Below are 19528 nucleotides of genomic sequence, written 5' to 3' on the forward strand. Positions count from 1 at the left end.
CTGATGTACTGGCGCAGGGACACCACCCCAACAAGTAAGTAACACATGCCCATATATACACAGACACACGTACACAACAATTACCTACACAAACACACACAGTACATTGTGTCTGATGCGGTTGCCCCTGTGTGCAGGTGGTCAAGTCGTAACACTCGCAGGAGCGACCCTAAGAGACCAGTGACCGCTGAGACCACCTCAGGACTGGACAATGACCAGAGAGAAGTAAACGCCTGCTTTACCTATAGCCCTTTTCCCTTACCTGGTGTAAGCAATACTGTGATGCCTTTACCTTTCTTTGCGTGAACACAATTCTGCCTTCTGGGTCATGTTCATAAGGGCACACAGTGGATTTTTTTTTTTTTAACGTTTAGCAACAGAAAAAAGAAAATGAGCCTTTCTTATTGAACAAGTCCAGGTAGTGCCTCTCTGTTTCAGTCCTATCTACAAACCCAGGACTGGCTGGGCCAGTAAAGGAGTTATTGGTTGTTTTCAGAATCAACTTTTTAGTATTGTTTGATTGGCTGTTGTTCTCTGTTTATCCAATAGAAGTACTCCCCGGGGAGGAGGAGCATAAACCAGTCCAAGCTGCTTGACCCCTCCCCCTCAGCTGTCACTCAAACCCAGCGGGGGTTCGTGGAGGGGCTGCTGAGGGAGTGTCGCGTGAAGGTAAGGGGTCTCCTTATGGAGTCTGCATGCTTCCCAGCCGGTAGAGTTCGGGCATATATTAGGATGACATTTTGACGTTTTTGTTCGTTTTGGACTTCGGAAGGGTTTATTCGGCTGTTCGGTCTCACACATTTTTTTCAGGAGGCCAGCCTAAATTCGGAGCCGACGTCTACGCCCCTTCGTCAGTGATTGTTCAACAGTAGGGATTCTTCAATAAAGTCTTTGTTGTCATTCAACGAGAGACAACTTGTTTTCATGCACATGTTTTCATTGAGAAATGCTGCACCAAACATCTTAGTTAGTAAAATTGCGCGACAACATCTCCTTGGCAAAAACGTCAAAATTAATAACAGATTTCTTGAGTTATCTTAGATTAACCACAACAGGGGCATAGCACCTCTGTTGGACATCGACTCAGAGAATCACACCGTATGAATTAATTAATACAAAATCGCAAGTTGGCAACCCATCCCTTACGGGATTGTAAAGACAGCATATTAAAGATCGATATACGAGTGATTGTCTGTGTCTGAAATTGGCACCCTTTTCCCTATATAGTGTACCACTATTGGCCAGAGCCTCAGTAGTGCACTATAAATGGAAAAGGATGCCATTTCAGAAGTAACCAATGTGTGGGTGCTGTTATTCTGTCCTCAAGAGGGAAGCAGTGTCGAGGTGTGCATTACCTGTAGTCTGTTGCAGGGTTTCCCAAAGTCTGACCTGGGTCCTCCCCCCTGGGTGCATGTTTTGGTTTTTGCCCTAGCACTACAGGTCTGTTTCAAATAACCAATGCAAAAACCAAAACGTGCACCCAGGGCAGAGTATGTGAGCGGAGCTGCTGGTATGGTGCTAAACGGTTAGGTTATAGACCGGATGCCATTGTTGCTGAGCTCTTTACGTCCCAACCGGCCTATTGTGTCGCACTCACAAATGCTTCACAATGCATTTCTTTGTAGGATATAATATAGCCTAAATAATTCATTTCCGTTCCTTCTTAGGCTCCCTGTCTGGCTCCTGACCTATTTAGAGTGTTTATATGATGTTTAATATGTAGCCTATTTCAACCGAACGCTGCTTGCACCCGCCCACCCGACTAGAATCACTACTCTCGGTGGGTCTGACCTAGAGTATGTGGACAACTACAAATACCTAGGTGTCTGGTTAGACTGTAAACTCTCCTTCCAGACTCACATTAAGCATCTCCAATCAAAAGTTGGATCTAGAATCGGCTTCCTATTTCGCAACAAAGCCTCCTTCACTCATGCTGCCAAACATGCCCTTGTAAAACTGACTATCCTACCGATCCTTGACTTCGGCGATGTCATTTACAAAATAGCCTCCAACACTCTACTCAGCAAATTGGATGTAGTCTATCACAGTTCCATCCGTTTTGTCACCAAAGCCCCATATACTACCCACCATTGTGACCTGTACGCTCTTGTTGGCTGGCCCTCACTACATATTCGTCGCCAAACCCACTGGCTCCAGGTCATCTATAAATCACTGCTAGGCAAATCCCCATCTTATCTTAGCTCACTGGTCACCATAGCAACACCCACCCATAGTCTGCGCTCCAGCAGGTATATCTCACTGGTCATCCCCAAAGCCAACACCTCCTTCGGCTGCCATTCCTTCCAGTTCTCTGCTGCCAATGACTGGAATGAACTGCAAAAGTCTCTGAAGCTGGAGACCCTTATCTCCTTCACTAACTTTAAGCATCAGTTGTCAGAGAAGCTTACCAATCACTACACCTGTACACAGCCCATCTGTAATTAGCCCACCCAACTACCTCATCCCCATATTGTTATTTATTTTGCTAATTTGCACCCCAGTATCTTTATTTGCACTTCATCTTTTGCACATCTATCATTCCACTGTTAATACGAAATTAACTATTTTGCACTATGGCCTATTTATTGCCTTACCTCCATAATTTACTACATTCGCACACACATAGATTTTCTGTTGTATTTTTGACTTAAGTTTTGTTTACCCCATATGTAACTCTGTTATTTTTATCGCACTGCTTTGCTTTATCTTGGCCAGGTCGCAGTTGTAAATGAGAACTTGTTCTCAACTGGCTTACCTGGTTAAATAAAGGTTAAATAAAAATAAATAAAAAAAAATACATTTGAAATGATGAGCACTTCTTACATTCACCTTTTTCATGTTTATTCAAAAACTTTTCATTCAAATCCAAATGGTTTGGTTTCAATACTTCAAAACCAATTGGTAGGTCCAGGTAGTCACAAAAATAGATGGGTGTTGGTTAAATTGTGATTTTAATGAATGGAGCGAATTTGGATCTGGAATTTCTTTCCTGTGAGCTTGGAGCGGTTTTTAGCAGAGCTGTAGGAAAGGACATGGAGCGCCGGAGCAGTTCAACTCCGCTCACATACTCTGACCCAGGAGGAGCCCCAGGACCGACTTTGGGAAACCCTGGTCTGTTGTGTCGTGACTCGTGAGAAATGCAGTGTGCCTGTATGCATGGCAACTGTATCCCAAAAATCCACTGCTTGAAATGACATCAATCAAGACTACATTCAATGAGGGCCAAGTCCTCCTCACTTAAGTTCAATGTGCTTAAAACTGAGATGGATCCGCATCAGGTGAAACCATGCCACTGGTCACCCCAGGCACATTTGTTATTGTTTTTGTATTGTTTATAAGGAGGAGAGGTGTAAAAAAAAAAAAATGATTATATCACTGGTGCAGTGATGTGCAATGATGTCTGATGGGAAAAAAAGTTTATCCATTGTTTGAAGTGACATCATTGTTGTAATATCGGAAACGGACGTGGCAATTTCACCTCTACGGATTCCAGCTTTAATTCTGACCCTAGCATGAATCATGCATTGATGTCAATTGAAGATTTAGGATGTGTGTCCTAATTGTCCACACTTCTGAAGTATAGACGGGTTGGTTGTTTAGCAACAAAACCGACACGGGCGCAACTATGGGGCAAAATAGACTGGGTTGGCAACCTGTAAACTATTTCCTCTCCAAATGTTGATTTTAAACATAAATACATTTGCACAATGACCACTTGTTGTCTCTCAAATACGTTAGTTGTTGGTTAGCTAGCTAGCGAATTTTAGCCATATTAGCATTGACATGAAATCAGTCAACACCAAAAAACAAGACATGGTATCAAGATGCAACTAGCTGAAACAAGCCACCTACGATTCCCCACTTGGCAGCTTCTTGTCATTGTTGCTAGCTATCTGACCGTCCAGAATCATAACGCACGGCTTCCGGCCCTATCGTTGAGCACACTTTATTTTTGTGACGTTGTCAGACAACCCGTCTGTGCCCTGGCACACTCCCCGTCATGGATTTAACATCCTGAAACCATGACTGGGTGTTTGCAAGGGCACACTTTGGGAGAAGGGTGTAGAATTGGGACGCAGCCTAAGATTAAAGCCTAAGATGGAAGATATGATGTAACCCTGATTGTGTGGCGCAGACTAGGCGTATGCTGATGGAAAGGATGGGGAAGGAGAGTATGGAGCTGGGTCAGGGCGAGGCCAGCATTACAGGCCTGCAGGAGAACAGACTGATCCACAGCCTCTGTGACCTGCTGGAGAGGACCTGGGGCCACGGGTTACAGCTCAAACAGGTTAGTCACACACAGACGGAGCCTTCAGAATGTTTTCATACCCCTTGACTTATTCCACATTTTGTTGTTACAGCCTGAATTCAAAATTGATTAAATAGAGGGTTTTTTCACACCAATCTATACCCCATAATTTTTTGAAATGTTGCAAATTGATTGAACATAAATTCACACTCCTTTGCCATGACACTCCAAATTGAGCTCGGGTGCATCCAATTTCCTTTGATCATCCTTGATGTCACTACAACTTGATTGGAGTCCAACTGTGGCCAATTCAATTGTTTGAACATGAAAAACACACCTGTCTATATAAGGTTCCACAGTTGACAGTGCAAGTCAGAGCAGAAACTATACCATGAAGTACAAGGAACTGTCTGTAGATCTCCGAGATATATGCCTCATTACAATTCTGTCTGGGGAAGGGTATAAAACAATTTCTAGAGTTTCCAAGAGCACAATGGTCTCAGTCATTGGGAAATGGGGAAAAAATATAGAACTACCCAGACTCTGCCTAGAGCTGGCTGTCTGACCAAACTGAGCAACTGGGCAAGAAGGACCTTGGTCAGGGAGGTGACCAAGAACCTAATGACCACTCTGAAAGAACTACAGAAAACCAGGCACAGCTCATCATCCGTCTAACACATCCCTACAGTGAAGCATGGTGGTGGCAGCATCATGCTAAGGGGGATGCTTTTCAGCAGCAGCGACTGGGAGACTGGTAAGGATAGAGGGAACAATGAATGGAGCCAAATACAGGCAACTACTTGATGAGAACCTGCTTCAGTGCAAATGACCTTAGACTGGGGAGAAAATGTACTTTCCAACAGGACAATGACCCCAAGCATACAGCCAAAGCAATGTTGGAATGGCTTCAGAACAAGAATGTGAAAATCCTTGAGTGGCCCAGACTTGAATCCCATTGATAATCTGTGGAACGACTTGAAGATTGCTGTTCAGCGCTGTTCCCCATCTAACTTAACTGAGCTTGAGAAAATCTGCAAGGAAGAATGGGAGAAAAATCCCCAAATCCAAATGTGCAAAGCTGATGCAGACATACCCAAGACGACTCAAAGCTGTAATCCCCGCCAAAGGTGCTTCTACAAAGACTTCTAATGACTCAGGGGTGAATACTATTTCCATTTTCAATAAATTTGCTAAAATGTCTAAAGATGTTTTCATTTTGTCATCATGGGGTATTGTGTGTAGATTGGTGAGGGGGAAAAAATATATATAATTTAAGGGCTATGAATTCTTTCTGAGTGCACTGAAGCCCAGGATTCAAACAGACATGCAAATTAGCAATCTGCACGCTGCAATATACTTTTTAAAAGCATTTTTCCCTAAATGTGGTTGAGTGTGTGAGTGGTGTTGATTTTGTGTTTGTACCGTCCAGGGTAGTTCGGCTCTGTGGTCCCACCTGCTCTACTACCAGGCCAACGAGGACAAGATGGAGTCACCTTCACATGCCGAGTCTCCAGGTCAGAGTAGATGCATACTAGCCTGATCCCAGATCTGTTTGTGATGACAATGACCATTGGCATTAGATCTACAGTACAAACAGATGATGGACCAAGCTAGATACTGTAGATATTAGGAACGTTGTACAGTAATATCCATCTGGAAATATTTTATTGGTCTGGTCTGCTAGCATCACCAGTCATTAACCAGATAATACAGTAGTTTGTCTGCTAGGTATGCTCTGTGAAGTGATCACATCTGCCAATCACTCTCTTCCTGGTTACAGTGTCCAATGGGTCGGACAGCAGGAGGCTGGAGGAAGGGCTTCCACCACCGAAGGGCTCGTTTGTACAGGATATGAGGTAATGTGTGGATTCACAAAGCTGTAAAACATGATCTTAAATGTAACCCAAAACTGTTGCTGTTTTTAATGAGGGTTTCACAATTAAATATTTTAAAGTTTTTTTATTTTATTATGTAAATGTTTTTGCAGTTGTGAAAAAATCTAGTTATAAGAGTTGCAAATTTCACTGGAAATGATGTCATTGTTGAGATGTTTTTTCATGAAGGCTATTTTCTCTTGAAGGACATGGTCTCTACTAGAAATGAATGGACAACATGGACACATACAAAGAATCTTTGTTTAAATGTATTTGTCTTTTTTTTTTTTTTACATTAAAGTATAAATGACCAATGTGTCCATAGATTTCCAAAATTACCTCTTAATAACCAACATTTCTGGTAACTTTGGTCAATTACAGGGAGTTTTGCAACCCTACTCTATACAGGATATGAGGTCAATGTGTGCCCCGTTCTGAATCAGAAGAAGAGGAGATGGGCGTAGAAGAGGGGGGTGATCGTTGTTATGGCAGCGCTACTAGGCCGTTTCCAAACCAACATGTCCGACGCAGGGGGTGTGGTCGGAGTGGGGAGAATTGGTTGAGGCAGGGGAATCATTTTTCTTGGTTTTCAAGTGGTTGACGCTTTATCAAATTGAAACCACGCCAGCTTTCCTAAAACACAGCGCAACACAAACCAACAAACTGCTCTCTTTGAAAACCAAAGGATGTCTGTGTTTTACCTCCTCAGGTTTGTCCAGACCATGAGTGGGGGTCTCAGTGAAGTGGGTCGGGCCCGGGCCTGGATCCATCTGGCCCTGGAGAAGAAACTGCTCTCACAACACCTCAAACTGCTGCTGGCCAACCATGACCTGATTAGGTACACACACATCACATATACACTCTTCACACTACTGAGCTGAGCAGAGCCAAGCTGTACTGAGCTGGCTTGGTTGCACATCCACAATAGCCGCTAGAACCGTGCTGGAAAGGACAATGTGAAAAGAAAATATCTGAGCCGGCACAGTTGGGGTTGGCACGGTAACGTGAAAGGGTAACAGACAGATGAGTCTTCAGATGCATGCTTCATTTCTGTGTGTTAACCTCTCTGTTCTCTCCTTACAGGCAGCTGTATAAGCCTTATGCATTCCTGCTGTGTGAGGAGGAGCGGGAGCAGTTCCTGTTCCACCTGCTGTCACTCAACACTGTGGATTACCTCTGCTTCACACGCACATTCACCTCCATCAGTAAGTCTGGGAGATTCCACAGGGCTGTGTTCAAACGGAAGAAGTACCTGGGATTGTCCAATGAGACATTTTTTAGTTTTCTGTTGTAAAATGTTTTTGTTTTTTTGGTGCCTTAATGCAGGGGTTATCAAACTTTTTGAGGCCGGGGAAGCCTTTTGTGATTAACAAATTCATCAGGGATATGGCCTGGGTACCAGTCTCTTTCGCTAACATTCCACTCCTTGCCTTTCAGCAATCTTCAAACATGAACATTCTATCATTAATGAGCTTGAGGAGATCGGAGGATTTGATCCTAACTTAATTTATACATTTGATTGGAAACATTCTAACACTGGGCATTCTGACAATAGATTTAATTATAAACATAAACATTGGGCGCGGGGAGAACAGAGGATTCCCATTTATTTCATTTTTAGCACCAGCCAATGTGATCACGTCACAGAACAAAAGTCCTCGCCATTCAAACTTCCCCGCCAGTTCATTGTGAACGCTGTAGCCTATTTTACTGTATATCCAGCAAGCAAGAGCAAGGTACTTCTTTCCTCGTGTGTGTGTGTGTGTGTGTGTGTAGATAGATAATTATCTATTTTTCTGCTCAAAATAAGTGACCAAACAATATTTCTACTTCTGGGACACATTGGGCTGTAAGAGGAATAGGGTGAGGCCAGTGGAGAGGCCAGTGGAGAGGCCAGTGGAGAGGCATGAATTGAGCAAGAAGGGAACAGTGAAGACAGATGTGTAAGATTGTTGTTCTTAAAATTTGAATTCTATATTCCGCCAAATTTGCTCGTACCCTGTGTTCCATAACATTGTCATGGAAACTATTAGTGTTGTTTCCAACTACCAATCAGCGACTGCGCCGTAAATCTAGCTGCATAAGGCCAGTCTCTGTGGCAAGGAATGGAATGTTCACTAAAGAGACTGGTACTCAGGCTAATCAGGGACCCCGTTATTATCAGACCACAACTTGAGTGTGATTAAAAAATAGCCTACAGGGAGTTTTACTATGACGTCTGCAGTGCATGGTTGGACGAACCAAGTCTCGGGCCCGGGGAAAGAACATTTTAAAATGCTCGCTTCTTGGCATCAGAGAGAATATTGCAGTTTTCAAGCAAATTTCCTGCAATTCCACATATTTTGTCATGGGGCAGAGATGTTTTGTTGTTGCAGCTTTAAAGCTAATATCCTGCAATTCTACATATTTTGCCAAGAGGCAGAGAACTTTGCTGTTTTAAAGCTTACATTTCTGTGCATTTATATATAAAAAAATATAAAAAATGGGATTGAGTTGATAAAATGGATACCAATATACCTGTGAGCCTCCCATGCCCATGTTGCCCAGGGTTAAGAACATATAAATTGTAGATTACTATCATTGTATTGTATTACACACTTTAAACTTATTCCACGGCTCCCTTGGCAAAAAGTAGTTTAATCTGTTAGTAGTATTCATTACAAAAATGAAATGTATTTTTTAAATATATATATATATAGATATATATTGCTCAAAAAAATAAAGGAACATTTAAACAACACAATGTAACTCCAAGTCAATCACACTTCTGTGAAATCAAACTGTCCACTTAGGAAGCAACACTGATTGACAATAAATTTCACATGCTGTTGTGCAAATGCAATAGACAACAGGTGGAAATTATAGGCAATTAGCAAGACACCCCCCAATAAAGGACTGGTTTTGCAGGTGGTGACCACAGACCACTTCTCAGTTCCTATGCTTCCTGGCTGATGTTTTGGTCACTTTTGATTGCTGGCGGTGCTTTCACTCTAGTGGTAGCATGAGACGGAGTCTACAACCCACACAAGTGGCTCAGGTAGTGCAGTTCATCCAGGATGGCACATCAATGCGAGCTGTGGCAAGAAGGTTTGCTGTGTCTGTCAGCGTAGTGTCCAGAGCATGGAGGCGCTACCCGGAGACAGGCCAGTACATCAGGAGACGTGGAGGAGGCCGTAGGAGGGCAACAACCCAGCAGCAGGACCGCTACCTCTGCCTTTGTGCAAGGAGGAGCAGGAGGAGCACTGCCAGAGCACTGCAAAATGACCTCCAGCAGGCCACAAATGTGCATGTGTCTGCTCAAACGGTCAGAAACGGACTCCATGAGGGTGGTATGAGGGCCCGACGTCCACAGGTGGGGGTTGTGCTTACAGCCCAACATCGTGCAGGACGTTTGGCATTTGCCAGAGAACACCAAGATTGGCAAATTCGCCACTGGCGCCCTGTGCTCTTCACAGATGAAAGCAGGTTCACACTGAGCACATGTGACAGAGTCTGGAGACGCCGTGGAGAACGTTCTGCTGCCTGCAACATCCTCCAGCATGACCGGTTTGGCGGTGGGTCAGTCATGGTGTGGGGTGGCATTTCTTTGGGGGGCCGCACAGCCCTCCATGTGCTCGCCAGAGGTAGCCTGACTGCCATTAGGTACCGAGATGAGATCCTCAGACCCCTTGTGAGACCATATGCTGGTGCGGTTGGCCCTGGGTTCCTCCTAATGGAAGACAATGCTAGACCTCATGTGGCTGGAGTGTGTCAGCAGTTCCTGCAAGAGGAAGGCATTGATGCTATGGACTGGCCCGCCCGTTCCCCAGACCTGAATCCAATTGAGCACATCTGGGACATCATGTCTCGCTCCATCCACCAACGCCACGTTGCACCACAGACTGTCCAGGAGTTGTCGGATGCTTTAGTCCAGGTCTGGGAGGAGATCCCTCAGGAGACCATCCGCCACCTCATCAGGAGCATGCCCAGGCGTTGTAGGGAGGTCATACAGGCACGTGGAGGCCACACACACTACTGAGCCTCATTTTGACTTGTTTTAAGGACATTACATCAAAGTTGGATCAGCCTGTAGTGTGGTTTTCCACTTTAATTTTGAGGGTGACTCCAAATCCAGACCTCCATGGGTTGATACATTTGATTTCCATTGATATTTTTTGTGTGATTTTGTTGTCAGCACATTCAACTATATAAAGAAAAAAGTATTTAATAAGATTATTTCATTCATTCAGATCTAGGATGTGTTATTTTAGTGTTCCCTTAATTTTTTTGAGCAGTGTATATATTGAGATCTGGCTGCGCACCCCCTGTAGTACCTCCCGCAGACCCCACTTTGAGAACCCCTGCCCTAATGAACACATCCCAGCTTCCAAGATACTGAAACCGGGGGGGGGGGTTCTCATTGGGTTCCTAATTCCTATTTGGTTGTATGAGAGAATGTTCTAATGTTATTGAAGCGTTTTGGTTATTAGTATGATAATGTTTCTGCAATATCTTCATATCAAGTCCGCATCCGCCCTGCAGTTCTGAAAACGTTCTTGGACTGTTCCTGGAAGGTTTTTAAGAAGGAATGGTCTTAAGAACGTTGTCATCTTGGATAGAGGAACATTACCATTAACGTACCAGAAATGTTCTGGGATCTAAACATTCTTAGCTGGTTTAAACTAAAGCCACCTTTTACAGTCCGTAAACATCTAACGTTGCACTGAAATGTGTTGACTGCGTGTAAGTCGACTCTGGATAAGAGCATCTGCTAAATGTAAATGTTCTCGTCTCTTCAGGTATTCCGTACCGTGTTGTCATAACGCCCATGAAAAAGCTGAGCATTGCCATGACAATGTCCAATCCCTGGGTGTGTGTTTCTGGAGAGCTGGGCGACTCAGGGATCAGGCAGATCCCCAAGAACACACAGGAGATCTTCTTCCAGGTGAGGTGCTCCGTCCCATTGTTTCCCTGGGCTGGGTGGAGCGGATGGAAGCTACTGCTTAGGAATTCTCCATCAAACATACATGCGCGCACGCGCTCACACACACTGTTCTTATTCTAGTTTATCTCTCTCTCTGTCTCTGTCTCTCTGTCTCTCTCTCTGTGTGTGTGTGTGTGTTAGTGTCAGAACCTGGGCAGACTGAGCACCCTGCAGTTGGGCCAGGAGAACTCTGGCCTGCTGGCTAAGTGTCTGGTGGACTGTGTGATTGTGCACAATGAGATCACTGGACACACCTACAGGTAACACACACATACTGTATGGACACACCATTTCTTCTGTTAAACCTGCATTATACTGCACACATTTTTTTGACCAAGTTAGTTAGTGTTGCTCTAATTTCTGTACTCTCACAAGTTGTGTTCATTAGGGCACACAACGGAAAACCATTTAAAATGTTCTGCAACAGGAAAGAAACATTTGTGTTTAGGATTCGACAAGTCCAGGTTGTCCTTCTGTTTGTTTAGTCCCTAATGAACGTGACCCTGCTTCAAAATTCTGAATTGACAAATTTTCAAATTGACTGCTCCTTTGCCCTGTTTCACATATAACCTCTGACCCCCTTATCTCTCTACCTGCACTCTCCTCCCAGGTTCCCGTGCGGCCGCTGGCTGGGGAAGGGTGTGGGCGACGGAAGCCTGGAGAGGGTGCTGATTGGCCAGCTGGTGTCGCCCGGAGGAGAGGAGGATTCTGGGAGGTGGACGGGGACGCCCCCGGAGCAGGGCTCGCCCCCTCAGAGCGGACGCACGGGGGGTCTGGGGTCTCTGGGCCGCAGCAACAGTACGTATGGACACGCACGCACGCACGCACACACACACACACACACACACACACACACACACACACACACTGAGGGCTCAGATTTACTGAGCATTTACACCTGGTAACAGTTTGTACCTGTACTTTTATGAAGGGAAAGTAAAAAACTGATATTACACTTTTTATATTAACCATCATATTTTACCTTTCCTATGGTCATGAGTAAATGTGCACTTTTTGTACATTTTCTGTAATTCATCGCTATACTTTACTATTAATGCTCTATCTTTTCTCCCCTTCAATATCGTCTTTCATGCCATTGTCAATCTTCACGTCTCAATTCCTCTCTCCCATGCTCCCTCTACCTCCATTCTCTCTCTCCTTCCTACCATATCTCTCCTCCTCCATTCAGAGCTCTGCTCTGTCCAGGTGCAGGAGGATATGAGGGAGGCGGTGAACAACCTCGTCAAGCACTTCCACAAAGCAGAGCAGGAGGTAGGCTGTGTGTGTGAGAGATTCCAGATAGAGGGAGCAGAGGAGACTTTCTGCTGCTGTTTGTGTGTGTGTCTGGATCAATGCTTCTCCGTGTGTCTAGAGGTTATCATCAGCACGATTCACGACCTTCACTCTGCAAGGCAGAATCTCCCAGTTTAAAGGCAGGCTTGCTTTTTTCTCTAGTCTATGGCCTACTCTGACCCCCCCCCTTTAAAAGCCTGCTCTGACATCTTTAAAATCCCTAGTCTGAACTCCCCTTAAAAACCCCAGCCCTGTGGAGACAGTAGCTCACTGTAATTACATTTTTATCGGTTACCACTTAACCCCTCCCCCCAGGACAATGCATCGACCAATCAGCTTTAATACATTGACCTTTCCTTGACGTAGTAGAGGCGGAGGAGCCATGCAGATTCGGCCCTCAGTGAATTGTAAATGAAATAAAATGGGGGGGTGCCTTTAAAAAGCATGAAATTATATTATTATTTATAAGAGCTTCCAAGAAACCACTCGCTGCTTTGGGGAATTCTGTCACAGCAAGTGCTTTGGATTTGGTTTTTCATTTCATCATAGGCTGTTGGAACCTGGAGGGAAAGTGGAATCGTGGTGCTTTGAGAGCCTTCTCTGGAACTGAAGTGTACTAGATAATATCGCCCTGGGCTTAAATTTGTCACCTTGGCAACCATAATTCAACTCCTCCACACTCCAGTCCAACAATTGTACAACACTGTAGGCAAGACAATAGTGCTTAATTTGTAAGGACGACTGAATGAATGCGGCTGGAAGGTTTCCGAAGAAACTTCAGAGGGATTCCATCCGCAGTTTGAGTGTTCTGCTATGTCCAGCTTAAAAGGGATGTAGCATCTTTAAAGGGGGGCTGAACTTACTGATTTAGCCTCGCTTTCAGTCATCCTCATTAGGAAATGCAACTGAGAATGAGATTTGGGTCTTGGAGGCGTGCTTTGGGTGTGGGTGGGTAGGGGTGTTCACACGTGGGAAGCGTTTGTATATTCACTCAGCCAAAACAGGATACAGTTAGTCACTCACCCTTCTAGATAACTTGAAACAGTCTAACCAGGTCTTGTGTCTGGAAGCTAGCCAACTTCTTTAGCCGATTGGCTTCAGCTGGTGGGTGTGTGACCATGGCAAAGTTGGTTTGACTTTGGATAGCCTATATGTGGGACTGTCAATATATTACATAATAAAAATGTGACAATTTTCAGTATTCTCATTTAAATGCATTCAATATTTGTGTATGAATTTCTACAATTTATATAGTTGGTTTGAAGTTCTTATATCATTGAAATTTGGATCTATTGAAATTAAAATATTTTCCCATGTATATTGTGTAATTAACTGATGGCCCCTAACTAGCCCCATATGGATATCCAAAGTCAAACGAAATTGACCATGGTCAGTGTCCTGGGAATTACGATTGGGTCTTGTGCAGCTGTGCTCTGAATTGACGATCACTTGGGTTGAAATAAACCCAACCCAAGGAAAACTTCCTAATAATCTCCGTTTTGGACGAGACTGATTTTATGACCAATATTATCCAATTTACAATTTGTAGTCAATTTTGACACTAGAATAAATGTTTCTGACTCGTATCGATGCCACAGGCCGTTTTCAGTTTATTTTTTTATTCAATCTCTTTAAACTCTACCATTGTAACTGAATGGCCATTAAAACCATATCTGAATTTGTGGCCAGTTAGGTTAAATAGTGCCACCAGGTAGCTAACCAGAACCATATTCTACAAGTTAGCGACTCTCATAAGATTGAACCTCTCCCCTCTCATCTCCTTTCAGAGGGGGAACCTGACTGCTCTGCTCTGTGGAGAGGGGGGGCTGGTGCGCTCCCTGGAACAGTTCCTCCTCCACGGCTTCAAGTCCTCGCGCCTATTTCAGAGGAGTGTGTTCATATGGGACTTTGTGGGTAAGTGTGTGTGTGGGGGGGGGGGGACAGAATATGTGGAGTGTAGTAATGTAAATTGTCTCCATCTAGTGGCTCATTTTAAAAAGTTAAATTTTGCATTATTCAATGTAAGTGCAGCACAGCATGATTCATCTAGTAGCCCCAGTAAACGGCATCATCTTGTCATAGAAAGAGAATTGCGAGTGTTTTAGTCATTGTATTTCTATGGTCCCTGTCCTTCTGTGTTACCTGCCCCCCGCACTGCACACACAGAGAAAGGGGTGGTTTCCATGGAGACTGCGGATCAGATGGGTGACTTGCGGGGGTCAACAGAGCTATGTGACTCACTGTGTCACTATGCCAACGGCATCAACGCCTCGTCACGGAACATCGGAAAGGAGGGAAAGTTCCAGCTGCTGGTCTGCCTGGGAGTTAGGTGAGAGGTCAAAGTTGAAGGTTCAAACGGCAATGGAAAGGGAGATGGTCTAACGTCACAGAACAGATTTTGTAGAACAGATTAATTCCATCTTTATTCATCCTATTTCTATCTTTGCGTACAGAACGTTGCATCATTCTGAATAGACCCCAGTTGTGTCGACTGTGCAAGTCTGACTTGACAGATGCATTCAAACAGGGCCCTCTAATGAAAATGTGAACGTCACCACTCTGGTGGTTAATTTTATCAGTCAAGTGACACACTTTCCCTTTCCCTGAAGCCCCTGAGCACTCCGCAGCCGGAGTGGCCTGCAGCAGGACTGGTCTCCAAGGCCTCAGTCACAGACCTGATCCATTTACATCACACACAGTTATTTCAGCTAGGAATTTGGGCTGCTGCAGGCCTACAGCGTAGGGGTGGTCCGAACCGTGGTGGTCGGTGCCGTTTTTAAGATGAGGGAGGACGTTTTTAATGAGCATGGCGTTATTTCTATTACAGCATATTGGATGACTGTCATTCATATTTCATTCAACCAGTTCAATGTAACATTGATAGGTTTAGGCTACTACATGATACTAGAATTTTCCCTATACCCATCATGAGGTTTCTACAACCAAGCCTATAAATGAAAGGTGCACACAGGTCGAGAGAAATTTGAGGTGACAGTGACACATGGACAGACGGTGACATTCAATACCGCCTTACACACTCTTGCCTGCATCAAGCTGATCTAGGGTGTAATCATTAGTCCAACAGTTGCAAACAAGAGTTTCAATTGGACAAATTCAGGTATGTTTATCCCCGTTCCGTTTGCTTCCCTTTAAGAAACATTTTTCAACAGAATCGGCAGAATGAATACACACCTGATCATATGTAAACACAGTTCACTTTCATAGCAGCCACGTTGTATTCCTTCTCGCATCTATGCGCTCTCCTCCTCTCACATTTTCCCTTCGCTTGTGGACTTCAATGCACAACACATCAGCTGTATGTGACCAGGCGAAAAAAATACTTTCCAAGCCATATCATAACCTCTACACACAGCCTACATTGTTGTCACCATATTAGCTAAAGTAACATCATAGTCAACACAGCTAATAGAACTAACGTGTTAGTAAACCCGCTACAATCATACAGTGTACAGTCAGTAAACAGTTTAGCAGTTACTCCGGTGGGCCCCGGTGGCAAGAAATTAATAAAACCAAAAGCTTACCTTGACTTGGAAGAGTTCTAGTGTTAGCTAGCTGGAACAACATAACATCCCTCTGTTTGAGCTGGGTGTTTGAGTAGGCTAAACTAGCAAGCTGCATTTGCTAAGTAAGTGAAAGTGAAAAATTGACTAAATATCACGTCAATGTACCCAGAGGAGGATGAGAAATAGCTGTCCTCCGGCTACACCATGGTGCTACCCTACAGAGTGCTGTTGAGGCTAATGTAGACCTTCATAGCAAAAGTGTATTTTAATCAATTATTTGGTGATGTGAATATATTTAGTATAGTTTTATCTAAAAAGGATAACCTTTTTAAATGTTTCACTATTTTTTTGGTCCTCCCCCTCCTCATCTGAGGAGCCTCCACTGGAATGTAGGATACATAGTTGGCTGAATAACTGGGTAATGTCTTGTTCAAGCTGGTACCTACCTGGTAGTTAACTAAGAAACTATGTGGAAACAAGATGCCTTCTGGTCCCTACCTCAAAGAATTCACCACAATTGGTAAACAACCTTTTACCAAATGGTACATAGTGACGTTTGTGTCAATGAATTTCAAAGAAACTGAAATGTAATAACTATGCAGTTATTAGGCAATTGTTGTTTTAATAAGTAATAATTTCTAAGTAACGGGCAGTGGGCTGTAAAATATAACGTAACTAATACGTTTTACATACAATGACAATTAATCTGGTTTGTTAATTGGTGTATGGTCTAAATTGATACGATTTCCTCATTACATTTCATGCATTTTGAGGTCTTCTGAAATGCATATAAATGCAATTAATTGATGATGAAAATAAACGAAAAACAAGACTGTTGATTGAAGTAAGTGGTCTGAGGTGCTTTGGTAGACCTTGGAGCTTGCTTTTGAAAACGGGGCTTTATTACGATATAGTCCTCTTCTATATATTGTATTTACATTTTCCTGAGACGGACTACCTACCTAGCTAGCTAGTAACTGACCACTACTGGAAGAATCATCAAATTAAACCCACAACGAATGTGCTCACTCAATTGCTTTTGTTGAATTTTAAATAAAATGCTAACTTGCATCTATGAGAACCTAGTCAACAGCTCCAGGTACAAGTTGGTTTCCTATCCCCAATTCCAAACCGTAACCATTATGGCATAAATGCAACTCAGATTTGTTCTACACAATGCATTTCTGATTGAGTGTTATGTAGTGTTGCTCCCTCCTGAACAGACCTGTGGCGATAATGATTTGACCTTTGACCCTGTGTGTTGGCAGGGACCGGCTGCTGCCCCAGTGGCTCCCCCTGTTGGCCGAGTGCCACCTGACGGCTGGTCAATACGAGAAGTCCGCGCTGGTCCGGGATAGTGCCGCCGTCCACTCACTCTCCCGCGTCCTCCACACCCTCCACGAGTTTCCCATCGCCCTGGAGACCGCCCTGGTCAAGGGGGTGGATCTCTAACCCCATGGTGTTTTAACCCCTATCCACAGACTGCACAACGCACAAAGGGTGGCTGGGCCTCAATAGTGTCGAGTGACTGCCTCTCCATGTGTCCTCTCCTTCGTTTCCGCACTGATCTGAGAACTTGGCAGGTGTAAGTAAGAAGTATGACACATGCCCTTCATTGGGATCATCACTTCTTCAATCCTGTCAGATCTAGTGCAGGTGAGGGAGAGGACCCGAGGACAGGAAGTCACTTTAGACTATTGAGACGCAGCCAGCAGGGCCTGCCTGGTCAGAACTGGACAGCTGAACTCTCATGAGGAGAGAGGAAGTGACAATGGGAGACTTTTGGGGGTGGGAGTCTGGGAGGGGATGGAACCCCAAGGTTCTGCAGGCCTATATTGCCACACCACAGCAGGCCTACTGCCTCATTCACTGATGCAAATGTCATATCCATTGAAGTTACAATGTCATACATACAGGGGCGCAACTTTCACTGAAATTACATTTTTGTCCCCCCCCCAGTTTTATCATTGGAATGTGATACAAAACGAGCCATCTATGTGCTTTAGGGCCATGCGGATGCCTCCTAGCGGTCAGGTAGGCTAGATAAAAATAAATATAAAAAGATCCCCCCCACTTCTAAAACCAAAGTTGCTTCCCTGCATACATACATACATACATACAGAAGAAAACAGTATTTTATTTATTTTCCTCTTGTTTACACTGTGATCTGTCTCTTGGAGTGAGGCGGAGTGATTACCTTTTAACCAACCAGCTTTGACGTCTCAGCTCACACTGTGAAGGGGCAAGGGAGAAAAGAGTTGTGATGAACTTTGACTCCACCTACCTGTCCTGCTCTTACTTAACCCAAGTCTTATTGCTGTTATGCTTGCCCTTGGAATATAAACCTGACATGCATGGCCATATCGGGGTGTATTCACAACTGAATGCTCGTTATCGTTGCAAAATGTTTCCCATTGCAAAACATTTTGCTATGGGTTGCAATGGTGTGCACTAATGAATACACCCCATGTTTTTCCTTTCTCTCAGTGATGTAGTCTCTAGCTACAGTTATTCTGCTGCCCGATCGTCTGTATTATTATGGTATGGACATTGTGAATGGATTAATTTCTAATCTAAAAAATGATTGAGATTAAGGATAGTTACTCTGCTCAAATGCTGGTGTAGATGTTTGTTCTCCAAAACTTGGTAACACTTGATAATAACTTTCCTGAATAAACCATCATAAATGCTTTATAAACTATAAATGTTATAAAATGTAATGCTTACAAAAAATACTTCATTCATAGTTTATTAATTCCTTCATGAAAGTTGATGTAAAGTGTTACCAAAAACGAATGTGTTACCCTCTTGAAATTGTCTGTGCAACAGTTGCCTGGTCCTGTACATCGGAAGTTTTATTTAACCTACTGAAGCCCTAGCAGCACTAATCTTCTCAATGTTCCCTGACTTAGGCCCGTCTGTGTATTGTTCTATTGACTTTTTGCCTCCTACTACAGGGTCATTCTGGTTTTGCTGACAAAAATATTGAAAATATTGGTTTGAAATATTGAAAATATTGGTTTGAAATATTGAAAATGGTCTTGTCAATTTTAAATTTGTTTACAAGTTTTTTTTTTTTTTACTGTGACTTTATTTGAACATTGCTTTGTAAGAAGTTGTCCAGTCATACAATGTTACCATAGCCTTTTCATTTGATAGAGAGAAACCCCAACTGTCAACATTCTATTGACAGAAAATTGCATTTTGTTTTCTAAATGTCATGTTGCTTATTTAATTGTAATTGCTAGGTCAAAACATTGAAGAGGTTCTTCTTCAAAAACAAGCTTGATATTATATTTATATTTCATTTTGCTTTTTGGTTGAGGTCCAAAGATGGTGGAAAATGTCATCTCCTGCACTGTCCTGCAAGCACAATCCTTTTTGTCAAACCCACAATGATGAAGTCTCTAGCTTATTATTATTATTATTATTATTATTATTTGAAAATTAATATTAGGGTAAGTAATCTGTTATTTTCAACATTAATGAATTGTGTCGTTAAAGATTAAAGTCTGCTAAGATATAAAACTGACTTTTCGTTTTGTTGGGTGATTCTCACAACTGTAGGGCCTATGATAGGCTACGTCATTTGATGCAAAGGTGGTGTCCGCGCGCAATGGTTGGT

At 43.4% G+C, this 19528-nt stretch overlaps 1 protein-coding gene across 1 annotated transcript in view; it reads left to right on the forward strand.

The window, feature by feature from the left end:
* The window catches only part of LOC121540841 (DENN domain-containing protein 5B), a 40481-nt gene extending 21055 nt beyond the window's left edge, over positions 1 to 19426 (forward strand). The window contains exons 7-21 of the mRNA XM_041849953.2: positions 1 to 34; positions 138 to 225; positions 550 to 669; positions 4136 to 4288; positions 5679 to 5763; positions 6030 to 6105; positions 6833 to 6961; positions 7207 to 7328; positions 10902 to 11047; positions 11228 to 11346; positions 11697 to 11884; positions 12276 to 12358; positions 14167 to 14293; positions 14546 to 14708; positions 17172 to 19426. The exon at positions 1 to 34 is cut by the window's left edge and continues 117 nt beyond it. Of these exons, the coding sequence (XP_041705887.1) occupies positions 1 to 34; positions 138 to 225; positions 550 to 669; positions 4136 to 4288; positions 5679 to 5763; positions 6030 to 6105; positions 6833 to 6961; positions 7207 to 7328; positions 10902 to 11047; positions 11228 to 11346; positions 11697 to 11884; positions 12276 to 12358; positions 14167 to 14293; positions 14546 to 14708; positions 17172 to 17355 (1817 nt within the window). The 3' untranslated portion in view covers positions 17356 to 19426. The remainder of the gene's footprint in view (positions 35 to 137; positions 226 to 549; positions 670 to 4135; positions 4289 to 5678; positions 5764 to 6029; positions 6106 to 6832; positions 6962 to 7206; positions 7329 to 10901; positions 11048 to 11227; positions 11347 to 11696; positions 11885 to 12275; positions 12359 to 14166; positions 14294 to 14545; positions 14709 to 17171) is intronic.
* The last annotated feature ends 102 nt before the right edge of the window (positions 19427 to 19528 follow it).

The sequence above is a fragment of the Coregonus clupeaformis genome, unplaced genomic scaffold (genome assembly GCF_020615455.1).
Source record: "Coregonus clupeaformis isolate EN_2021a unplaced genomic scaffold, ASM2061545v1 scaf0480, whole genome shotgun sequence".
Taxonomy (NCBI): domain Eukaryota; kingdom Metazoa; phylum Chordata; class Actinopteri; order Salmoniformes; family Salmonidae; genus Coregonus; species Coregonus clupeaformis.